This window comes from Herpailurus yagouaroundi, unplaced genomic scaffold (genome assembly GCF_014898765.1).
Source record: "Herpailurus yagouaroundi ecotype Mexico unplaced genomic scaffold, PumYag 164, whole genome shotgun sequence".
Lineage (NCBI taxonomy): Eukaryota > Metazoa > Chordata > Mammalia > Carnivora > Felidae > Herpailurus > Herpailurus yagouaroundi.
In genome coordinates, this window is record NW_024412405.1 from 3,908,860 (window position 1) to 3,935,014 (window position 26,155).

A 26,155-nucleotide genomic window follows, 5' to 3' on the forward strand; every position below is an offset into this window, starting at 1 on the left:
GTACACTGTAGCATGTCTTGTAGAAACTAACCATTCTCAGTGCACATGCATCACAAGAGTATTCACTAAGATTGGTTCACTAAGAGGGACCAATCTGTAGTGTAACGCTAGAGCACCTGTGAAGCAGGAGACATGACTGGAACACAGATCTGCAATCAACCACCATGAATAAGGGCACTGGGTTGGGGCTAGGGATGATGCATGTCCTGTATCAGAAAGTTTACGCTTCATTTGGAACAATGGCCAAGGCATAATAAAGAACTAGAAGTCAACACATAAAAGTATCTAATGACACAGTGCTGAACTATTTAATTCTGGTGTGGAAAGATGATTATGGCGTCAATGTTGATCTTGACTGTGGGGAGTAGCGGGCATAGAGAACAGATTATTCTGAATCTACACTTGCTCCAAATACACCCCTCTCTCACTGGGATGAGACCAGTCAAATTTTTAATAGACCATGTAATGATTCCTTTTAAAAGGTTTTTTCTTGACAATTCTATAAAAGCCAAGCTTGAAATGATGTGTAGGACATCTCTCATGGATGTCATCATGATCAGATTGGGAAAAAAGTCACATCGCCCCTTATCTCTAACCATCTGTCTGCTGAGATACTTCAAATTATTCCTATTAATGTATTTTCCTCTTGAATCCCTCACTAGGCGCATTGATAATTTTCAGGTCATTCTGTAGGGCTCCTTTTTCTGCAGATTTCATTGTTTTGAATATATTATGAGTTCCTTCCTAATATAACTTTTCCTATCTCTCCGGTTATGGAGAGAGTAGACGAGGCACTATACAGAAATATGTTGGGACTTTGTGTCATAAATGGAGAGATTTGTAAGAATACTGAAGTTTAAAAATATGTTATCATCACCATGTTTTGAAAACTATTAATTCCTTAAAACTATGGGTTTCCGAACAATAAGACAAATTGCTTTTATTCTAAAGTTAAATACATTCTTCTCAAGGTAGAAATATTTATTTCATATAATATAAATATTTGCTTACTGAAATGCCACAAAAGTAAGTTTTCAAGTTTAGTAATTGGGTCTTGCAATAACATAGGTATAGTATATTCAAGTGAGTATATTGTGGAAAGACCACAAAGTGGGTCAGCTCTAACTGTAAGTTACTTCGTTAAAAATAGCGTCTCCCCTAAACATAGATCATCTGTAGAGTCTACTGTGATTTGGTATTTTTATTCCTAAATACATTCCTACTGCATAAATTGATTCTCCACCCGTATGGTATCGCAGAAATTGCCTTCAGTTAAAGCATTTCAAAGAACAGGAAAAAAAAATCAAATGAAGCTATTTCTTAAATCAATATGGGAGTACAAATCCAGTCACCGTTGTATAGTTATCAAATAACTCGAAATTTTGGAGAATGGCTCATGGTATTTTGGAGGGAGTGAGAGAGAATATTATTAAACTGTGGCCAAGGCAAACCGGAATCACTGTCTCATACTAAAGTCTATAAGGTTGCCCTAAAATGGAAATATCTTGGCATAATTAAAACACGCATTTTCAGCTGGTTAGATACTGACAACTCTTTCGGCCCTCTAATCAATCTTGTATAGGATACCATTGAATATTACAACTTGGACACAAAATTCAGAGCTCAAGTATAAAACTATACAGAAAACTGAAACAGTATTCATTCATGTCTTAGTTTATTCAACGCCTAGTGGCTGGCCACCTGTTATGTGCACACAATAAAAGGTTTTCCTTAAGAGGGCTTGCATCTCCTGGGCACGGCAGAGGTTAAAGCATCCTGGCAATGTGCCGAGACTCATGAAAAGGTGGGTGCAGGGGTGCTAGGGGGGCAGTGTCCTGGTTTGCCAGGGGGCAGTCCCAGTTTATACCTGTATTCCTGTCAAAATTATTAATTGTTCCCCATTTCACTATAAAACATGCCTAGGTTTGATCAAGAGGCTATGCGGTCACCCTTGTCATTGGCAAAAGCAAATATTAGATTTTAGAATAATTCTGCTTGTGGTATCCTGCTCCATAGACTAGGGTTAGGTTTCTACATTTAGTGTGTATGATGACGTTCGAATAACCTCATGTCCACTATTTACTCATCAGACCCTCAATGTGAAGGTGAGAGGAGTCATGGTGCTGAGTCAACACAACATTTGAGGTTGAATTACTCATATCCAGAAGGATGACTACTTATGGACTGAATGTGTTGCCCCACCCTCCAAAATTCACATTTTCAAGCCCTGATACCCAGTATTTGATGACTGTATCTGTCAAGAGAGCCTTTAGGAAGGAATTAAGGTTAGACGAGGTCATAAGGGTGGAGTCCTAATTCAATAGGACTTGTGTGCTTATAAGTAAAGACACCAGAGAGCATTCTTCCTGTTTCTTTTTCTCTGTGCCTGATTCTCACTGTCTCGTTCTGTTTGTGTGCACGCTTCCCGGAAAGGCATTGGGAGTTCACAGCAAGAAGGCAGCTGTCTGCCATCTTAGGGGAGAGCCCTCACCCGCCCCCCCCCCCCCCCGCTGCCATCTTGATCTTGGATTTCCAGTCTCCGGGACTGTGAGAAAATCTGTATCTGTCGTTTAAGCCACCAGCCTGTGGTTTTCTGTGATGGGAGCTCCACAGACCACTGCAGTGACCGATTGCTTGCACGGTTATGCTGAAGGGTCCCCAGCTCAACCAAGGTATCTGGAATCTCTTTAGTTAGTCTCAGCCAAGCGAGAAAATGGAAAGAATGGTTGAGAAATAGAAATTTAACTTATGCATATGGAATTCTGGGCATTTAACTCAGCAAGGCAAGATAATCAGATTTGGGATTTCAATTCCTTTGGAATTGAGTATCTCTGGACTTCAATTTACAGGACGCATTAATCTTTGAACTTTTATTTCTCCCTGGGAACTTAATAATGGAAGAAAATGTAGAGTCAAATTTGGGGAATATCTAGGCTACTGGGGTTTTATTGTCTGAGTCACTCTTTTGTTTTATTTTGATATTTTCATCTAGTCCAGTTGTAGCATCTCTGGGAGACTCAGTTGGACACCGTGTCTAGACAGGGTTTGCAACAGAAAATAAAATGCACTTACAGCCATGAATATAGAGTGCCCTTGAAGTCAATTAAAATAATGCACTCTTGGCCCACTTCAGAATCTTTGGGTGCAAAATCTATACTGCTTATCAGGTGCCCCAGAAGTGGACTCAGAGAACCAGTGGGGTGCTCATGATGATGGGAGAGAGGATGGGTTGAAGGACTGGATGTCCCCTCAGGGGAACAGCCACACCCCAGGTTGGTGACAGGCTCACTGGAGGAGTCCAACGTCCCAGCACACAAAATGCCACAGAGATTCACGGAGGAAGCTTCCTCTTCTTTTCTGCTGTCTCCTTACGGATCGAGGTGGGATGATCCTCTGGCCACCCAATCCTGCACACTTCCTGAGGGAGGTGCAGTGACAGACCAATCGGACTGGCAATTTTGGTGAGAAAAACACATAGCATCCTCAGCTGCTAACGAGCAAACTGCTCACAAAGACCGTTGGTGGTTTTCCTCAGTTTCTCCAAGCAGCCAGCCTTCCCTGAACAGCCTCCCTCATGGGAGAGTCCAACTGGGCCCACACTGTCTCTAACTGAAGGGTCAGGCTGCTAATCCTGGGTTGGCCCTATTAGTGGGCACGTCTGCCTCTTTCACCTAGGGCCGTCTACGAAAAGTGATATTTTGACCATTTTCTCTTCTCATCTCGGTCAAAAATTGGATAAGGAAAACGATGCTATTGATTGGGTCCCCTCAAAGATCCCAATGATGCCGTGAGGTTCTCTGTAGACTCCTGAATTGTTGAGGTCGCTCAGATATAATCAGTGAAAACTATACATACTAATGGTCACATTAAAAACCACTGTTGTTGTATAAACAGAATTAAATAGTTTATTAAGTAATGTAACAAGCACCTTGCAAGTAAATATTTAAAACTGGTTTGGCCCTGGAAAGCAACGTCACCTTGTGATTATGTTCTGCCTGACATCACTTACAACTAAAAACATTAAGATATATCAGTGGAGGGAACTGGGGAAGCCCAGGTAAATCAAGACATAAATAACAAGATTCAGAATTCTGGGACTGAATTTTTTACTGCACTCCCCAAATTGTATTAGAGATGCAACAGAATCGTCAAAACATTGAATGCATGCCGAATGTAGCTTCGTGTCTATTTTCCCGAAGCAGCAATAATGACTCTGATCCCATCAGTTTCTTATTGGATGCTTCCTCAAGTGGAAATGTTTGGTAGATTATTTTAGGCTGGTCGGTTGGGGGTATTGTTTCCAAGGTCTTGTTAGAAAGTTGTAAAATGTTCCTGTTTTTGCTTTTTTGCTATTTTATTTACTTATTTATTTGCTATTTATTTATTTATTTATTTATATTTGTGAGAGAGAGAGAGAGCGCGCACACACGAGAAGGGGAGGGGGGCAGAGGGAGGGAGAGAGAGTCTCAAGCAGGCTCTATGCTCAGTGCAGACCCCCGCTCAGGGCTTGATCCCACGACCCTGGGATCATGACCTGGGAAGAAACCAAGAGTCAGATGCTAAACTGATTGTGCCACCCGGGTGCCCCACTCTTTTGTTATTTTAAGTGAGACTGTGCAAGTTCTCCGTTTCCAAGGAGAAACGGAGCTTCCAAGGAGCTTTCCTACTGTCTCGGAGCTCCTTTTCCAGAGGCCCTGACTGATGCTCCCATACTGCCTCCACCAGCCGCATGCTGCCGTTGCATGGATACGCAAGGTCGCTGGGGAGGGTGGGAAACTTGGTGAAATTAACTGGATCAGTTTTCAGGAAACAGAGCAAAGAAAATCCAGAGTGCAGGGCTCTCTGCAGGGCTGAATTTTAGAAATCTCCAGGGATTTACTTTCCCTACTGAGGTAGAGGTGCTTCTGCCTGTGACTGCTGATGACAATGAAGCACGAAGAGGACGCACAGCACGCGGTCGTGGAAGACGTGGATGGGAACACCGCCAATGTCAGTACAAGACCGGTACCCGGGAGAGGCTAAAAACAGTGTCAGGGACGAGAGGTGCGAGCCGGCCCCTAACTCTTGGGACCTGAATTTTCTCGGCTACAAATCAGGATGCGACCACCGGTGTGAGTCATAGGGGTGTGGTGAGGATGTGTTTGGTGATGGCCCGTGCCTACTCAGGGCTGATGAACGCCCTCCAGGCACATTTACATCAAAGCCGGAAATTAGCAATGGCATAATGACTAATATCTGTGTGATGAGAGGAGTTGTCTCAAAAGGTTATTATGAGGAGCAGAATAATGAGTGCAAAGTGTAGATCTGGAGCTTGACCCACTGGGCACCAGTCACACGCGGGGAGGATGCCCATGCTGCCACTGGTGACAGTGACTTCCCATCCTGATGACATCGATGCAGTAAAATGCTCCAATAACACAAAAATGGGAGGTTATATAAGGAAGAGATAAAAATGAATGAACGGGTGAATGAATGCTGTCCTGGGAGAACACGTGATGCACAAAAGCAGAATTATAGATCTGAGCCAGATTACAGAAGCAGCAAAGCAAACATCAGTCCCCTCTCCCTACCTGCTCCCTTTCTATAGAAACTTTGCCCCAGCTCCACCGGAAGGGGGTGCATGGGACTAGATAAAGAGTCAGCTGCCTTTGGGCACAAGCCACTCACCCCATTTCCTGCCGGCACGGTTGTCTGGAACAGCCCCCCTCACCCATTTGTGCCCACGCAGTCTGGGGCTGTGTGGGGCCACATGCAGGGCTGAGCTGTCACAGCAGTGACCATGTGGCCCGCATGCCTAAGACAGTTACATTTGGTCCTTTATAGAAAAAGTCTGCAGGTGCCCAGAGTAGATTACGGGAGACGTTACGATTCATAATCCACTGAGGAGCACAACAGACTCCCCGCAAGAATATAGACTGAAATGGCTTCTAGAACCTGTGACTTCCGCTTCCCTTTCCTGATTCACATTTCACTGAAGAACAACACATCCCCTCCTCCCAAACTTCACAAAGCCAACCCTGTGGATCGGCTTTAGCAGGAAGAACACAGTAAGCCTTGGCAAAATTAAGCCTGAAGAAAAGATGTCTTTTGCCAGTTAAAGCTTTGGGGACATTGAATAGCTCACGTTTCTATTAAAGACCATCGACAGTAACCGGCAGCACTTGGCGGAACGAGGGGAACTTTTACAAGATTCCCGACTCGGACCCACAGTTCTCGTGACTGTTCACTGGGCAGCCGCCACCCGTGAATTTAATCCAAGAAACTGAAGTGTGGCTCGCTTCATCCCTCTCCCTGCGCCCGATTTCGTATCATGGTCATGTTCCTTCACAGCCTGACTGTTGGGCAACGACGGGGTCATTTAAACAAGTAGATGATTCAGACTATTTCTAAGAGGGATCTCATCCAGCCCCAGTGTCAGAGCACAGATCCGAGGGCGTGCTTCTCGCCGCCAAGTCCTTGAGTCTTTTCCAAATAAAGTCACCTCTTCAAACGGCCAACCCTGGAGTGATGCCGTCCCGCTGTCCCCTGCTGCCCACAAACGAGTCCACAGATGAATGAGGGGCTACAGCCCTCAAGCTTGCCACCCCGCATCCAGAGCTAGATTCCAACACATTTCCCTGCTGTATCTGGAAGAAGATGAAAACATAGAGGCTACGGCTCCGAGGAGAGCAGAGATTCATGCCACTAAGGTCTGGCACGCGCCTGGATTTCTGCTGGGCAGCGGGGTTAGTTGCAATGTCCCCAGCACACAGGGCATTAAAGAAAGCTCTGGAGAATGATGGCAGGGCACCTGAGAAGGTACAAGGTACCATTGCTCTAAGGACTCCTCAAAACAATTTCCTCAGCATTGCCTCATACTATTCTTCCCTCGATTCTAGAATTTGGAAAATAAAAATGATGGTATTATATTATTCAACGCACTGAACTCACATATACTTACTGGGGAGAGAGGAGATAATAGAAGTTCATACGCACGGGCATAGCTATGAAAGATTCTTTTTTTTTAACTTTTTAATTAATTTTTAAATGTTTATTTCGGGGCCGGGGGGGGCATGAGCTGGGGAGGGAGAGATGGAGAGGGAGACACAGAATCTGAAGCAGGCTCCAGGCTCTGAGCTGTCAGCACAGAGCTCGACGCGGGGTTTGAACCCACAGACAGGTGGGATCATGACCTGAGCTGGAGCCGGATCCTGGCACGTTCTCCCTTTAAGAGTATATGGGCATCGTTGTGGCACTGGCTACTATCAATGGCTCCTCCCAGGGGGAAAGATCTGGGTTGGTTGGCAACTGTTTGACCAAAAAAATGCAAGGGCAGGGATGTGCCCCTAGTTCCAGGCCCCGCCGCTAGGACGACCTCAAGCTTCCTTTCTTGCCCCAGGAAGTGTGAGCTGTTGACTAAGAGGTCTGAATGGTTCTGCTGGAGAGGCAGCGAGGCCCTAGACATGGGAGCGAAGAAGCTGTCAGCCTGGCTAACATGATCATCTTCTACCTGGCAGTAGCTTCTAGAAAGACCCCTAGCAAGAACTGCCCAACTGAGCCCAGTTAACCCACAGAACCCGGAGAAATAATGAATTGTCGTTCTATGCCACGAAGCTTTGGGGCGGTCTGATACACCGCAACAGATAAACCGAGCAGGAAGTGCACACATTCGGGGCGCCTGGGTGGCTCAGTCGGTTAAGCGTCCGACTTCGGCTCAGGTCATGATCGCACGGCTTGTGAGTTCGAGCGCCACGTCAGGCTCCAGAGCCTGGAGCCTGCTTCAGATTCTGTGTCTCCCTCTCTCTCTGCCCCTCCCCTGCTCACGTTGTCTCTCAAAAATAAATAAATGTTAAAAAAATTTTTTTTAATAAAAAAAAAGTAGACACATTCCCACTCTGTTGTGTGTTTTATAGTACCTCCTAGGAGCAGAACAATTCTCCACTGTATTCCTTGCTCCACCTTGGCTTTGGCCAAGGGACTGACTGAAAGCAAGGAATATAAGGTAGTAACAAAAACCACAGCTGGACAGAAGCTGTAACAGCCACTTAGACCTTTTCTCTTCCTCCTCTGACACAGAAAGGGCACGTCCTATGTCTCAGCTCTTCCTGGGGCCCATCCTGAAAAGGAGCCCCCGGTCAGAGCTGGTCGGAGCTCAGGTGTGCTCCGTCTAAATCACAGTCAGAGGAGGGCAAGCGAGAGACAAACCTTTGCTGTTGCGAGCCACGGACGTGGGGTTTTATCTTCTACAGAATCGAGTGCTGAGAGCGAGCCCTTTGTAATGCCATCTGAACAGTCTCACAAACCAGAGAACCAGACCAACATCAGGGAAAGTCACTGAGACAGAAAAGCACACGAGATCTTTCCCGTTCAGTTTCACAGAGGGTGACTGGCATTCTTGTCTCTTGGCAAACAACAGCCTAAAACATTTACTCTCTGACCCTTTACAGAAAATACTTAAGTAGTGAGCCCTCACCGGGCCATAGGCTCCTTGGATGTAAATGTAAAGGACACTTTTAGCTCTCAGGCCATATGAAAGTAGGGGACACGATCTGGCCTAGGAGCTGCAGTTTGCTGGCCTCTGGTCTAGTGGTTGACGTCGGCTACATGAGGGGCTATTTCCAGGGTGCACATAATCAGTGTATTACACGAGCCCTTCCTGAAGCTTAGAGAAGAGACACAAACCAATCTGAGATTTTAGGAACCATTTTCTGAAGGAAAGAAAGCCTGAGTGGATCTTGAATATCCACTAAATGCTGCTGAGTAAATGTACAAAAAGGTAGAAAGGATGAGTTTTTGAAACCACAGGTTATGTGCACATAAACTGTATTTCCTCCCATTAACACAAGAGCATTTTATAAGAAGAACAAGCACCCAAAACTTCCCAACATAACTTGTCCAGGTTTGCTACATATAGACACCGTAGGGACACTCTACAAACACAGATAGCCTAGCCAGCCTCGACTGCCATCACAAAATACCACAGACTGGGCAGCTAACCAAAAAAAAAAAAAAAAAAAAAGTTTATTTTCTCATAGTTCTAGAGTCTGGGAAGTCCAAGATCAAGGTGTCAGCCAACTTAGTTTCTACTGAGGTCTCCTCTTGGCTTGCAGAAAGCCGCCTTCTTACTGTGTCCACCAAGAGTATCCTCTCTGATGACTCTTCTTATAAGGACACTAATCCTATCAGATCAGGGCCCCAATGCCAGTTTCATTCTGAAAACACTGATTAGATACTTGTAATGCACAGGAACTGTTACTGAATATGAGATGGTCCCTACCTGGAAGTCCTGGGACATGTGAAATGCTGTACTTTATTTTATTTTAATTTTTAAATGTTTTTATTTATTTTTGAGAAACAGAGACGGAGCATGAGCAGGGGACAAGCAGAGAGAGAGAAGGAGACACAGAATCTGAAGCAGATTCCAGGCTGTGAGCTGTCAGCATAGAGCCTGACGCGGGGCTCAAACTCACAGACTGTGAGATCGTGACCTGAGCCAAAGTCAGACGCCCAACCAGCTAAGCCACCCAGGCGCCCTTGTACTTAATTTTAAAAGATATTCATCTCCTATTCTTTTATGCTCTTTTCATAGAGATAAACTCAACTCCTGGTTGAGTCTATATGTCAACCTAGACTTGGGAGAATACAAAGAACAGAGGTAAAAACCATTTTCCAATCATTCTCTTATATGCTATAGTCTACACACACACTCACACGCACACGCATGCACACACACATTCACACACACACACACACACACACACACACACACACACAGCCATGGTCACCACCCTCCTCTGGGGGGTAGGGCAATTCAAATAGCTGCTTATTTTAGTCAGCACCCTCCTCACGCTGGTGGCTCAAGTGGAAATTCTGGACAACAAAATGTTACATCGCTTTTCTTAAATGAATATTTTGTCAAATAGATTTTCCATACTAGTTGCATGGTTGGTTTAAAACATAAATGCTAGATTTTATTCTTGTAATATTGATAATAGTTTATGCCAATGTCATTTAAAAATTTCACCTTTTTTATACAGAATTACCAATTTCCCTTCCTTCCTTCCTTCCTTCCTTCCTTCCTTCCTTCCTTCCTGTCTTTATTTCTTTCTCTCTCTCTCCCTTTCTTTTCTTTTCTTTCCCTTTCGTTCTTTCTTTCTTTCTTCCTTTCTTTCTTTCTTTCTTTCTTTCTCTCTATTGTTTTTTAACTGCCTAAAAACAAACAGTCCTTATTTCACCAGTGGCCGTGTTCCAATAAAACTTTATTTACAAAAATAGGTGGTGGGCTAGATTTGGGCCATGAGTGTAGTTGGTCAACCCCTGATCTAAAAACTATTTTGTTCATAGACATAGAGGAGAAAATAATCACACATATATGTTCTTTTAAGTAAAAATTGTTAGGTAAACATACACAACAATTTTAGAAATTTTTAACGGCAAGGAAATCCCCTAATTTAAAGTTTGTGGTTTGTGGAAACCATGAAAATGGTTTCCAAGGTATCAAAGTTTAGTAACTTTTACAAAAGCTTGGTCAGTGTATTTCATTGTTTCCCGGAGTGTTTTGTTTACTCAAGCTGGAAGAATATACTTAAACCTTGAACACGACAGGTTTGACCTGTGTGAGTCCACTTACATGCAGATTGTTTTAGATAAATACGGTACAGAAATGTAAATGTGTTTTCCCTTCCTTATGGTTTTTCTCAATAACATTTTCTCTTTGCTACCTTACCTTATTGTAAGAATATATTATATAATGCATATAATTAACAAAATATGTGTTAATCCACTGTTTCTGTTATCAGTAAGGCTTCTGGTCAACAGTAGGCTGTTAGTAGGTAGGTTGTGGAGGAATCAAAAGTTACATGTGGGGTTCCAAGTGCTTGAGTAGAGGCGTTCCTAACCCAAACCCCACTGTTCAAAGAGTCAACTTATATCGGGGCGCCTGGGTGGCTCAGTCAGTTAAGCGTCTGACTTCGGCTCAGGTCATGATCTCACGGTCCGTGAGTTTGAGCCCTGCTTCGGGCTCTGTGCTGACAGCTCGGAGCCTGGAGCTTGCGTCAGATTCTGTGTCTCCCTCTCCTTCTGCCCCTCCTCTGCTCATACTCTATCTCTCTCTGTCTCTCAAAAATAAATAAACAAAACAAACAAACAAACAAAAGTCAACTGTATAAACAGTAAAATCAATGCCCGAAAAAGAGAACAAAACAGAAGATTCTTGCCACAGTCTGGTCAGAATGCAGGGCTAAGCAGTACATACAATGTCTCAAGAGCAGAATTTACCTTGACAGGAAATCCGAGAAGGAAAGGCGAACAGGGTATCCATATCGGATAATCTTCACCATGTCCAGGACTCCGATATATTGTAGTTGAGCAGATACATAAAAATTATCAAAGGTATCTGGCAGCCTTGAGTTATTGGGCTTGATGCAATGAACAAAGTGGGGCGTGCGCTTCTGAAGTTTTCCGATAATATCTGCTAGAGATTTCTAAGGAGAGAAGCAAAACACAACTGATTCTCCAAAGAAGACACTGCCCGAAAATGTAAAGAGTTTATCTTCAACCCACAACTCTTTTATTTAGTCTGAATTCTCTGTGCTGTGTGTGTCCGTGTGTGAGTGCTTACTGGTTTCCAAGTGGTCAAAAAGGGGGGGGGGGGGGAGAAATGATGCAGAAACCCTCTACAGTTGACAAGATCTAAATCTAAATTTTGGAAAACCGAAAAGTCTACTAACCCTGAGTTGTGATGCAATCGTGACTGGACCTCCCCATTCTAGTCTTTGAAGAAACGAAGAAGTTCCTTTCTTTTTTAATAACTGTAATGAAAATAAAAAGAAAGAAAGGGTGAGCGGATTTATTTATGTAAGTATGTATCGACTGATTTTTAATTGTAGTTGACATTAGTCTCAGGTGTACAACATAGGGAGCAATCTTAGTAGTATTTTACTAAATTGCATTTACAAGAAAAAATTTACCCTCCCATCCACATAAATTCACTCAGACTGTAAAAATCAGTACCAAATGATTTTTCTGCGACGGTACTATGAATCGGGGAAATTGAAACTGCGCGTAGAAGAACCCCATTCCTGCCAGCCTTTCAAGTACACAGAAGTTGCCGTCCTGTATCTATTTTAATTTTGAGAGTAAACATCGACCCTGCCTTGCTGGGTAGCACAGTCGGCGCACCTGGGAGCCCTGGGTGTATCATCACCATGCGTGTTTATCACGAAGCAGCAGGCTTACCACCAGGCCAAAGGATACTATGTTATGCTATAAAGGTTTGATGTTCTAACAAGCGCTGGTTTATTCCCTTAAGTTTAACCACAATCAATTTCTTCCCATTCCTCCTCTTTTTTTTTTTAAACTACTAAAAGGAGTTAGTAAATTATCTGTCTGAAAAATGGCAACAATTTGTGTTTTCCTGGATGAGTAATTATATACGGCTCTTAAAAGAAAAAAAAATCATATGTAGCAAAGATTAAATGATAATGGAGATAAAAGAAGTCAGTGGAAATGGAGCCAGTGGGTAAAGAAATAAAGGGCAGAAGGTAATTAATTAAACTCCACCAGGGGTTAAAAGGAACCGCAGCCACTAATGTACCATTTGCATTTCACAAAATCACGCAGACTCAGACCAACGTATCTATAGATCCCAAATCATTTATGTTACAATAAAGAGGTCTTGGTAGGAGAAGAGAGCCTGATAAAAGACTCTTGTCAATGTGGTGCTATTGCTACCATGACAGCAGCTGATTTCTTCCCCGTTGACATGAACTGTCAGGCTGGAATGACCCATTGTAACTGACAAGGGAATGTAAAAGGAAGCAATTGGTCCAAAATCAACCGGTTTTCTCCAAACACAAAGCCAAGTGTGATGCTCAGTTAAACAGTGGTAGAGCCCTACGCTGCCAGTCACAGGGCTGGCCATGCAGAGATGCAGCCAGTATGAAGGGAAGTGAGGAATAGAACACTTAAGGAAGAATCGTAATAAATAAATCTCCATCCCTTGAAACTGAACGCTCAATTTCCCTTTCTGGGTGGAGGAACCACTGTGAATTATCTTCGTTTTGCAGTCCTTTAGGGAAAAGACTAATGGCATCTATGCCTGGTAATGTTTAATAATTAAGGTTAAAAATTACAGTGTAGAGGTGGGTGGTGATTTCTTGCTCTCGATTTCCAGCATGATTGAGGAAGGAAGGGCCAGAAGGTTCAGTGAAACCCTCAGGAGTAGAGATCTTCCTTACAAAGAGTAACCCTTTGTCTTTTTTATGTAAAAAATGCCATTTTGTATGCAGTGAGATTGAATTCCTGTGGTCACACAGGGCAGCAATGACTATATCGGAGGATCTCTAATTGTAGGGTCCACTGGCTAAACACACACACACACACACACACACACACACACACACTTATTTCTAATATGTTATATACATCTTGCCAATCTTCTAAAATAGAGCTGATTCTAATTATGCTTTCATTTTAATTGGTAAGCTAAAATGCATTCTAACAACCTACAACAACCGAATTTCTAAAACCGATTGTCCTGGACAGCTTCCCAAACAGATTTCCCCTCTCTGCAGTTTTGATGGAGACAAGCAAAACAAACCAGGCTACCGTCAGGCACTGAGTCCTTAAAGTTGCCACATTTCCTACCTGTTTCCTATCCGTTTGAAACACCCCTGCTGAATTTTTACTTCCGTGGTACAAACAGTCAGAACCTTTATGTTGTGAGTGTAACTGCACGTGTGGAGGGCAAGTCCACACTGGAAGTGAGGGTGATAAGAAAGTACGTTTGAAATCTACAAAGTCTACAAACATTCCAGCACCTGAGAAATACACAAGGTCTGTAAGAGAAACCACAATGTACTGTTTGGAGACCTGAAGCCTCAGCAGTGATTAATGTCAACAGAATAAGGTAGCGAAGTTTCTTCCCCGGAAGGCTAACGTTGCTGCAGTCACTCCCCATTCATCAGAGGGACAGTCACAGAGAAGAGGCATAAACAGGATGTTGCAGAGACAACCAATAAAATTACTAACGCTCTACTTGCTATCAAACTTTCCCTCTGCTGGACTCTCCCATCACGTTTCCTCTGTCTGCTGGTTCTATGTCAGGCAGGCAACCTGTCTTTCCTTTTAAAAATCAAATGAGGGGCTCCTGGGTGGCGCAGTCGGTTAAGCGTCCGACTTCAGCCAGGTCGCGATCTCGCGGTCCGGGAGTTCGAGCCCCGCGTCGGGCTCTGGGCTGATGGCTCAGAGCCTGGAGCCTGTTTCCGATTCTGTGTCTCCCTCTCTCTCTGCCCCTCGCCCGTTCATGCTCTGTCTCTCTCTGTCCCAAAAATAAATAAACGTTGAAAAAAAAAATTAAAAAAAAAATAAATAAATAAAAATAAAAATCAAATGATTTATTTCCATCAGTTTTCAAGACTGCATTAAAAAAAAAAAAAAGAAGAAGTAAACGTACTGAGCAAACTTCAAAACAACCAAACAAGAATCATAGAAACTCCTACCTTACTAAGTTCTAGATAATTCCTGTTTTCTCCAATAACTGAAGAAGCCGTCATCTTCTTACTGAGCAGGGCACATTTATGTCCTCTGAACTTAAAAGAAGGATAGGAAGATACGAGGGATCCTGTCTGTGACAGTTTAGACTGGAACAAGTGATTGATCACGACATTTTCACTGGCTAGGAAATAAATAAAAGCATATCATGAGTGGCATTAAAATCAGTATTTTTTAAAAAAAATTTGTTAACGTTTGTTTTTGAGACAGAGAGAGACAGAGCGTGAGTGGGGGAGGGGCGCAGAGAGAGGGAGACACAGAATCGGAAGCAGGCTCCAGGCTCCGAGCTGTCAGCACATAGCCCCACACGGGGCTCGAACTCACAGGCCGTGAGATCATGACCTGAGCCGAAGCCAGACGCCCAACCGACTGAGCCCCCCAGGGGCCCCCAAATCAGCATTTACATGAGCAGTAAACACCCCAGTGCCACTGCCACTACAACTTTCCAAGTGCAAGATGTCACTGAGGGCATCTGTCTTCCCCTTTGCCCCTATTTTGTTTTCCCCACCGTTCATCGTAACACTTGGTGAATTCTGATCCTCCTCTTGCCCTTGGCCAGGAGTCTTGAACCCGGGTCTCCTGTCCTGTACTTGAGCACCTGGCCCTTGGTTCTCTGAGCGACACTCGCTGCTCTCGTAGCCGTGGGAGCCACACCTCACCTTCTAGGGTCTCCGGGCCTTCGGTGCCCTTGGCCAAGTCCTGAAGACTTGTGGCTTCGGCCAGCCGCTCCCCATCCCCAGAAACACACTTCCTCGGATGTAACTCGTCTCCAGGTGGTATTTAAACACCTGTGGGAGACCCTGTCTCATTTGGTTGTACCAGGTGTCAGGGGAAAGAAATGCCCTCTTTTTTCTGATCCAGTTAAGCTATACATGTAAAACGCTGATATATTTCAGATGTTACGTTATACAAATTCTAATACATTCTGGCTACAAATTGGAATAGCACAGTGAAAACTGTATGCGGCAATTGGAAATCTAAAAGGCACGCTTCTCATGTCCCCTATGTCTGTATGTAGACAATCCTCACGCTCAGTTTCCTTTTCTACAAAGTGACGACCATCACATACCCCCCTTGAGGATTATACAGGATTAAAGGGTGAAATAATGTGCATATCATTTGGGATCCTGCTTACCTATCAGCTAGCGAGCAGTGGTCAGTGGCAAAGCAGTGTTCCTAACTTTTCCACATCCAGATTATTCTGCTTGCTCAGGCTAACATACTTAGTGTTACATACAATTCGTACATACATATGTATGTATGTACATACATACATGTATGTATGTATGTATGTACATACATACAATTCGTACAAAGGAAAGTCACTGCATTAATAAACAAACAGGGAACCAGGGAGAAGTGTCAGAGAGGAGGGAGAAACAATTATGGAATGCAGGAAGCAAAAAGGGGCTCTGTGGTACTGGATGAAAATTAGAGCTCTCAGGATAAATTCATGATTGTTAAAAATTTTTTTAAAAATGTGTATTTATTTTTGAGAGAGACAGAGACAGAATGTGAGTGCGTTAGGGGGAGAGAGCGAGGGAGACACAGAATCCGAAGCAGGCTCCAGGCTCTGAGCTGTCAGCACAGGGCCCGATGCGGGGCTCGAACTCACCAGCCGTGCGATCATGACTTGAGCCAAAGTCGGACACTCAACCAATTGAGTCACCCAGGCACCCCAAAATTCCTGATTTTTAATATAGGGCTGCATCTCTGTCTGTTACCTGTATATCTTTAATTGTCTAGTTCAGAAGGGGCCTAAAAGCAAGGACAATCCAGTAGCAATGAGCTCACAAGCCCCCAGCCCTCAGTGTTCCTTAATACCATTCTTGTCTATGATAAACCTAAGCGTGTCAGGCACACAGCTGATGCTGAGGCGTAGAAGATGATCCCAGAACATTTTGGAAGGCAGGACTATAAATAAGACAGTGCTAATAAAGATCATGAGAACCTGAAAAAGAACGTAGGGGCTCATAGACTGTGATTCATTGAATGGAAAAGAATCCATGAGTCCATACTGATAGCAGTCTAATTCATCAATGAATGACAAAGGGGAGATCGTACAGTTGAAGGTTACTATTGATGGGAAAATTGGTGGGGGGAGCAGAAAATCACAATAGCGCGACCATAAGAGGCATCATTGATTTAGGCAAGAATCATTCCTGCACCCCAGCCAGCGGATGACGGTCTGACAATATTTCCTTGCCTCACCTCCCTCACAAGCTACTTATCAACTGCAGGGTGAAACAGCAGCTTTCAATTACGGAAGCCAGAAGGATGCCCCCTTAACAAGGCCGTGCCACCAGCAGGGTCTCAGACCGTCACTGTGTTCTCCAAACAGGAGGGGCTGAGGACCCGCCAGCACCTCTGTGGGGTTCCCACCGAGCAGGGACGGGCTGACACCCACGTGAGGAAACTGCAAATAAATCCAGATTGAGGGACAGCCTTCAAAATAACTGGCCTTTAGGTTTTAAATGTTAGTCACGAAAGAAGAAGAAAAGCAGAGAAAATGTCCCCGGTGAAAGAAGACAGGAGGGAAATGGCACTCAGTGCAGTGACTGGCCTTGAACTGGGGGGAAATCATTACGAAAGACATGGCGGGGGTAAGCGGCACAGAGATAGGAACTGGGGGTTAGACATTAGGATCGTGTCAAGGTTCAGAACTCTGATAGTACTGATGTTTTGTAAGATACCGTCCTTGATCTCAGGATGCATACCAAGGTGTGTCGGCAGAAAGATGCCTGTGGCTTACTCTCAAATGGTTCAGAAAATACATGCACATGCACACGCACACACACACACACACACACACACACACAGGCACAGGCACACAGAGGGAATGGACGGGGGAGTAGAAGACAGGGTGGGAAGATGGGAGAAGGTAGAGGAAGAGAAATGAAGAGAGGAAAGTAAATCTGGGGAAGGGCATTTGGGTGTTCTTGGTACTAATTTTGTAATTTTAAACTTGAAAGCGTTTCAACATCACCAGTTTACGTTGGACTCGGAAGCATCCCCTGCAGGGGTCTACAGACATTATCACATCGAGTGTCTTCCTGCCAGCAAATCGGGATAAGCTAACTTTGGTGTGCCGTTTATGAGCAGGTTTGTGGAGACGCTCAGAGGTAAAAGACACAATAGCTGTTGACCAGGTATCACACAAACAAAGGTATGTTTGTTCAGATCCCGCAACAGACCCTACCACCTTCCTCATGTGTGAGCTTTTTGATAATATGAAGACTGAATTAGATACTACAAAGTACCTTGCAAGGTACTCGAAAATTAAAAAAAAAAAAAAACAGTATCTATAAATTACACTTGCTTTTAACAATTACTTACGACATCAAAACATTTTACAGATTAATAAAATACTATCATAACCATGCCTCTTTTGTTTACATGATAGAATAGGTGAGCAACCATGGCCTGTGGGTCAAATCTGGCTCGTGGCCTGTTTCTGTAAACAAAGTTTTACTGGAACGCAGACCTGTCCAATTGTGCTGTCTACACCTGCTCCCTCATTATAACAGCAGAGTTGAGTAGTTGCAATAGAGACCTACAGCTTGCAAAGCCTAAAGTGTTTATTCTCTTGTCCTTTATAGAAAACATCTCCCATTTACCTATAACAAGACACTGTAAATTTCATCCTCTTGTTCAGATGTACCTGCAGCTGAAGGCATTTGGAAGAAAACGAGACTCACTTCCTTTTTCTTGGAGCTTATTAGCAAGTGTACACAACAGAATGACTTCAAAATACAGGGACGGTGTGAAGATAAGCAGATAATCACAATATCACTAACCGCCAGGGGCGCCTGGGTGGCTCAGTCAGTTGAGCCTCCGACTTCAGCTCAGGTCATGATCTCACAGTTTGTGAGTTTGAGCCCCCTGTGGGGCTCTGTGCTGATCGCTCAGAGCCTGAAGCCTGCTTCGCATCCTTGTGTCTCCCCCTCTCTCTGCCCCTTCCCTGCTCATGCTCAGTGTCTGTCCCTCAATATAAATAAATGTTAAAAAAAATAAAAATAATTTGATATCACTAACCGCCACATTCTCTTTCAAAACATATATTCCATTGCCTGAAATACAAAAGTAAAGAAGGCACGGCACCGACTTCAAAAAACACGCTATAGATTAGATCTTCAAAAAATATATGACTTGAAAGGTCATTTATTTATATGACTCCAAATGGAAGTTGACATCATTAAAAACTAGAAGGAATATATTTGCAATGATAATTAGTAGGGTCACCTATTTCAATTCTTTCTTTCTACATGATACTCTTCCAATCTCACGCCTTCCCCACTGGTCTCCGTTTCAGGAGAACTCGGTAAGCAAAGGTCTGAGAGACAAGCAGAGTAATTCCCTGTGAAAAACTACATTGTGCATCTGCTCTGCTTGATTGGAGGTAAGTATGTGCCTCAAACCAGCGGTGACACGGATGTCTTGTTTCCAGCTCGGAGGCACTTAACTATCTCATGAAGGTCTATCGCTATCAGGGACTCCGTTCATTTAGAGCAACTTGCAGCACAAAAGATGATATATTTTGATCCACTGAACAGGTTGTTTGGAAAATGAGAAGCCCTGCAGAACTGCTAATAAGAAAGAATTGCTAGAGGAGGCAGAAGATACATACTGGTACACACAAACGCACCACATGTAAATGCCATATAGTAACTTACATGTTGTGTAGAAACAGATACATGCGCCTAAAGGGCTAAGATTCACTGAGTTGATGGGGCCTATAAATTTGCAGATACATGCATCCACGCACGTATGTGTGTGTATATAAATTCGTACACTCCCTCTGCTCCGTGGGCTTTAATTCTTTATAACTGAAAGTACGTAAGAATAAAATACCACCCTTAGGTGTGCTCCAGCGTCATCTTAAGTAATGGAATTCACCCTGCTGTGGCCTAAATAATTTTGGAAGCTGTATTCGTCTTCATTAGTCGTCACAAAAGAGCTTTTTTATATTCATATCGCTAGAGTGGTAAAGGTATTTTATATTTCTATCTGCTAAAAGCTTCGTTAAATTATGGTTTCTACTAGACTCCAAATTAAATTGTAGCCAATGTCCAGTGTGGCAAGATCCATTCTTTAATATTCTGGGCTTCAGGATGTAAGAGATATTTCAATTATTCTGTAGCTGGTGGCATATTACCAAGGACAATGTTCAGAGACGGAGAGACGGAGAAATAAAGAATGTGTGGCATTTTAACCATAGGGGGAAAACTTACTTTTCATTACAAATAGAAGATTCTGTGAAAGGGAGTCTTTATTTTTTTCAATTGCTCCGACAATTTCATACGTTACCTATAATAAAAGAAAATAGCATAGTTACTAATGTTTAAACATGGCCACCAAAATAATTTCCTTTAAAGAATAATTTGACTCAGAGGATGTTTTCAATTATTCATTAGAGAGGCGTGTCAGGTCTTCAAGTTCACGTTACACACAAGTTCAAAGCTCCCATCCAGGTGCCGTCTTTCTGCACATGAAAAAAGGGACACCCCTCCTGCTCTAATTTTCCAACTCCCCCTTCTGACTGCGAGTTCAAGAGAACATGGTGGTGGCTCCCATTCATGCAGGCCCCCTTTATTCTCGAGGACCCGACCCTACTCAGAAAACTCACTAAACCAGGAAGGAGGACTCCGCCATGCCTGGGGAAGGAGGAGTGACTTCGGTTTGATAAATTCAATGGTCTCTTTATTGAAAAGGTCATTTTGGATCATTTAAACACTTAATCTCAAGTCTTTAAAATCAAGAAAACATGGGGCACCTGGCTGGCCAGGTCAGTAGAGCAGGAGACTCTAGATCTCTGGATTGTGAGTTCGAGCCCCATGTTGGATGTAGACATTATTCAAAAATAAAGTCTCTTAAAAAAATGAAGAAAACGTAATGATTCTGAATTAAACATATAAACACAGACCCTCCCCCCCCGCCCACACACACACACACACACACACACACACTAGACTCCCTGATTTTCTCTAACAACATTCCTTGCTGTCTTTGCTCCTGTTCTGGCCTTGTTTTGAAATGGCCATTTCTACATCCTGCGGTAAAATTCCTGCCGTACCTTGAGGGTAGTTACTACAGACTGTTCAGCTCTGTCTGCCCCCCATACTTAGCAAAATGCCCTGTCGACTGGGCACATTTGTTCATTTGTTTTTGTTTCAAGTTTTTATTTAAATTCCCATTAGTTAACATACAGTGTAGTATCGGTTTCCGGAGTAGAAGTGATTCATCAATTCATCAGTGATTCATCACTTCCATACGACACCCAGTGCTCACCCAACAGGTGCCCTCCTTGGTGCCCATCCCCCATCTAGCCCATCCCCCACCCACCTTCCCTCCAGCAACCTTCGGTTTGTTCTCTACAGTTAGTTTCTTATGGTTTGCCTCCCTCTCTTTTTTTTCTCTTCCTCCCCCTACGTTCATCTGTTTTGTTTCTTAAATTCCACATATGAGTGAAATCATAGGATATTTGTCTTTCTCTGACTGATCTATTTCACTTAGCATAATACACTCTAGCTCCATCCATGTCATTGCAAATGGCAAGATTTGAGAAGATATTTTCAAATGACATATCTGATAAGGGGTTAGTATCCAAAATCTATAAATAATTTTTCAAACTCAACATCCAAATAATAAACAATACAGTTAAGAAATGGGCAGAAGACATGAATAGACATTTTTCCAAAGAAGACATCCAGATGGCCAACAGACACGTGAAAAGATGCTCAACATCACGGACCATCGGGGAAATACAAATCAAAACTATGATAAGATACCACCTCACACCTGTGAGAATGGCTAAAATTAACAACTCAGGAAACAACAGATGTTGGCGAGGATACAGAGAAAGAGGATCTCTTTTGCATTGTTGGTGGGAATGCAAACGGATGCAATCACTCTGGAAAACCGTATGGAAGCTCCTCAAAAAGTTAAAGATAAGGGTGCCTAGGTGGCTCAGTTGATTAAGTTCAGGTCATGATCTCATGGTTCATGAGTTCAAGCCCCACGTCAGGCTCTGTGCTGACAGCTCAGAGCCTGGAGCCTGCTTCAGATTCTGTGTCTCTCTCTGCCCCTGCCCCACTCACGCTCTGTCTCTTTGTCTATGTTTCTCTCAAAAATAAATATTCAAAAAATTTTTTAAGTTAAAAATAGAACTACCCTACGATCCACCATGGGACACGTTTAATAAATATTTGGTGAAATGAACAAAAAGGTTGTGTTATATTATGACCAACTATAGCAAAACACTGTGCTGTCCATTTCATTCAAGATTGTGCTGTTGAGTCTTTCATTTTCACAAGATCATGTGCTCTGGAAAGTTCTCACAAATGGCCCCAGGACGTGGATACATGGAGAAAAAGCTAAAGGCCTCCTGTTAAAACTAAAGTTCAAAACTTCTCAGTTGGGAGACTCCAGTTGGTCAAGTTCCCTGGAAAACAACATCTAGTACACACATCCAAGTACAAATAAATGCTCATCGAGGGTAGTCTGATGCTCGTAGGAAGCATGGGGTTTAGCACAACTTCATACTTTGTGTAACATTAGCAAATCTTGAATTAGTTTGTGCTAACTATTTTGTGACGATGTCACTCTCAGGGTCTTTCTTCGTGTATGAAATAATACTCTGAAGGGCACTCCAAGTCTGAGAGCGCCTGACTAGGGTTGGTTGACCACCATATGGACAGGGTTTCCGTGTACAGCTCAACACAAGTATTAGACACTTCCCACAACAGCATATTCCTTTATCATCACAATATAATAATGCAAATGACCGAGAACACGTGATGTAAAATTGGCATTACTGGAGTGTTAACGCATCATTCTAAACTATTTTTTTCTGGGTCCCAAATCTGGAACGAAATACTTCCTCAAGAAGCCCTTGCGTACTTGAGGAGAAAATCAAATGAGACTCCCTCCTGAACCCTGGAGGTGATTAGCAGCACATTATTGGGGGGGGACTCAATGTTTCTAGTTCTCAGTGGATGGATCCAAGAAGTATACACACCCAACAAACACATAGGTGAGGGTTTAATTTTTTTTTTTTTAATCTCAACAATAAAATACAACCAGATTCCAAATTTGGTCTCTTAACCATGACAATTTCTTTACATCAGTGACATTTAGTATTGGCTTTGTCAAAGGCAATCTGAAAATCTAAATAAATGATACCCACTCGTGCCCATTTATTACGTCCATGTATAACCTGCTGCCAACAGCTTAAAATATTTCTGACTTAAGCTTTTAATTTTGAGATACTTGCAGATCCCCATGCGGTTGTTAAGAAATAAAACAGAGAGATCCTGTAGACCTCTCACCCAGTTTCCTCCAATGGTGACATCTTGCAGAACTATCACAACCAGGGTAGTGGCATTAATGCAATGACATTAATGCAGGACATTTACCTCAGCACACAGATCCCGCGTGCTGCCCATTTATGGCACACTTACCTCCCCCAAATCTGTTGAACATATTGGTAGGAGTCTGCTTCTGGGCCCTTTACTCTGTTCCATTGATCTGTGTGTCAATCCCCCCACCACTGTCTTGATTACTGAAGTTTTATAATAAGACACTAAATTAAATGGATGAATTCTTCCCCAATTATTCTTTATAAAAATTGTGTAACCTATTCTAATTTAGTCACCATTCTGTATAAACTTCAGAAAAACACTGCCTATCTCTATCTCTATGCCTCGACAAATTTTTGCTATGATTTTGATCGGCATTGCATTAAACCTGGGTTGCGATTTGGGGAGAAGGGTTACTATGTTGACTACTATGTAAGTACAGTAACTTACATACTATGTATGTTACTATGTAAGACTACTGCCCATACTGTCTTCTAAGCCGTGAACATGATGCGCCTCCTTCTATGCAGCTCTCTGGGTTCTTTCATCAGTGTTTTGTGGGTTTCAGCAAACATATCGTCTGCATGCTTTGTTAGATTTATACCTCTTCACATTTTTTAATGAGCGATTGTAACCGTTATTGTATTTTTCATTTCAGTGCTCTTTATTAGAATATAAAAGTACAATTGATTATTTTGTGTTTATGTTGTATCCTGTGACCTTGCTGAACTCACTTATCGGTTCTATGAGGCTTTTTTCCTTTTTTAGTAGATTCCTTGGGATTTCATACACAATCACATCATCTATAAAGAGGGACAGAGTTATTTCTTCCTTTCCAATATATCTGCCTTTTCTTTCCTTTCTTGCCTTACTGCACTTGCTAGGACTTCCAGCATTGTGTTTAATAACAGTGGTGAGAACGGGCGTCCCTCCCTTCTTTCTGATCTTGTGAGCAAAACACTCAGCTTTTCACCATCAAATACTATGTTAACTGTAGGACATTCGTAGATGCTCTTTGTCAAATTGAGGTTGTGTGTCCTCTATCCCTATTTTCTGAGTGTTTTTATCATGAATGAATGCTGGATTGCCAAATGCTTTTTCTGCATCAAATTGATATGATCATGTGACTCTTCTCTTGTTTAGCCTATTAACATGGTGGGTTATCTTGACCGATTTCAAATATCAGACCACCTTTGCATCTCCAGAAAAAGAAATAAATTATTCACAGTGGATCATTCTTTTCATACGTTGTTACATTGCAGTTGTTAATAATAATAGTCTTTTTGCATATGTGTTCATGAGGGATACTGGTCTTCAGTTTCCTGTGTCTGTGTGGGTGTGAGTGTGGTTGTGTGTACTGTCTTTGTCTGGGTTTAGTACTGGGCACTACTAGCTTCATAAGATGAACTTAGAAGTGCTCTCTCTTCTATTTTCTAGATAAGACTATGTAGTTACCGTTAATTTTCCTTTAAACGTTTGGTAGAATTCTCCCGTGAAACCACCAGGGATTCGAACTTCCCTTTGGGGAAGCTTTAAATTACAAATTCATTTCCTTGATGCTTATGGGGACATTCAGTGATCTCTTGCATTGGGTCAACTGAGGTGGTGTGTGTTTTTTGAGAAACTGGTCCATTTCATCTAAGTCGTTTGTGACAGTTGGGTGTCTATCCCTTCTGATCTTTCTGATGTCTGCAGGGTGTGTGGTGACATTTCTGATACATCGCACCTTGTGTCTTTTCTCCTTTTTCTTTGTCATTCTGTCTACAGGCTTGCCATTATTTTGGTTATCTTCAAACAACCAGCTCTTTGTTTCATTGATTTCCTTTAACTTGTTTCGATTGCATCGATCCCTGGTCTTGTTACTGCCTTCTCTTTGCTTGCTTTGGGTTTACTTTGCTCTCACTTCTCCAGGTTCCTGAGGTAGGAGCTTTCCCCTTCTCTCACATGTGCATTTAGTGATATAAATTTTCCTCCCGGCAACGTTCCTGCCGTGTCTCACACCGTCGGTACGTAGTCCGCATTTTCATTTTCATTCAGTTCAGCACACTTTTTTCCATTACCTGGAGACTTCCTTTTTGATCCATGGATTATACAGAAGGGCACTGTTTGGCTTCCAAGTATTTGGAAATGCTAGTGGCATCTTTCTGGTACTGGTTTTTTAGTTTGTTTCCATAGTGGGAGGTAAGCCCACTCTATAGAATTCCATTCTTTCTGCACTTTTTATTTTTTATTTACGACCCTGCGTGTGGTCTTTCTTGATACGTGTTCTGTTGGAACTTAAAAAGCAGGCATATGCTGCTCTTATCGCCGTAAATGTTCTGTAGACGAGTAGAGCCTGTTGGCTGACTGTGTTGCTGAGTTCTTCTCTGTCCTTGCGGAGATCCTACGTAGATGTCCGGGCACGTGTCCAGAGCAGGGCATCAAAGTCTCTAGCTTAAACTTCTGTTTCAGCTGGCTTCCTCTCATGCCACTCAACAGCCTTGTTGCTGCCACGTGGGAGAAGTCAGGCTCCCCATTCAACCACCTCTGACAAAGAAGAGGAGGGCACTCTCGTCACTGCTGGGCAGAGAGGTGCTCTGGTCTGCTGTGCCCCTCGTCTTCCCTCCCTGGCTTCAGGGTGAGGTGGGAGGGGCTGGCATGCCCCTTCACTGCTTCCTATGTGGGCTCCACCGAGGGGGTTTGGGAGAGGGGAGCTGTGGCCAGGTTAGCTCTGGGTGGTGGCGAAAGTCCCGGCCCTCGACAAGGCCTCCTCTGACATCCCCCTCCAGTAGGGAGGTGGGGGGGGGTAACACAAATTCAGAAACTTAGCACAATACTAACATCTGACCTATGCCTAGCCACCTCAGAATTGCATGCCCTACAAGGAAACTGTATTTTAACAAATGTAACTAAATGGCTGTGTTTTTGTTTTTGCTTTAAAAAAAATCAAAGAAAACAAGGTGGTCACAATGAAAACTATATAATCGAGACTAAAACAACACACATTTACTTTACTTTTGTCCTAAATGGACGTGAGAATGTGAAGTTAATTTTGAGAACAAATGGAATATAAGAACAGTGATCACTCACATCGGATCCTAATCAATCCTCACCATGTGCAGGAAGACATCCGTGTCATCCAACAGTATCTCTGATCAATCCTCACCGTCTACAGGAAGATGTCCACCTCGCCCAACAAGATCACCAGTTGGTATTCACCATCTGCAGGAAGACATCCATCTCACCCGATGAGATCTCCAATCAATCCTCACCGTCTACAGGAAGAC

The 26,155-nt window shown here is 43.1% G+C and overlaps 1 protein-coding gene across 2 annotated transcripts in view; it reads right to left on the reverse strand.

Moving 5' to 3' along the window:
• The window catches only part of MYO16 (myosin XVI), a 491,281-nt gene that overhangs the window by 128,827 nt on the left and 336,299 nt on the right, over positions 1-26,155 (reverse strand). For both annotated transcript variants that reach the window (XM_040487087.1, XM_040487086.1), the window contains exons 24-27: positions 19,764-19,839; positions 14,481-14,656; positions 11,709-11,789; positions 11,257-11,462 (exon numbers count right to left, since the gene is read on the reverse strand). In XM_040487087.1, the coding sequence (XP_040343021.1) occupies positions 11,257-11,462; positions 11,709-11,789; positions 14,481-14,656; positions 19,764-19,839 (539 nt within the window). The remainder of the gene's footprint in view (positions 1-11,256; positions 11,463-11,708; positions 11,790-14,480; positions 14,657-19,763; positions 19,840-26,155) is intronic.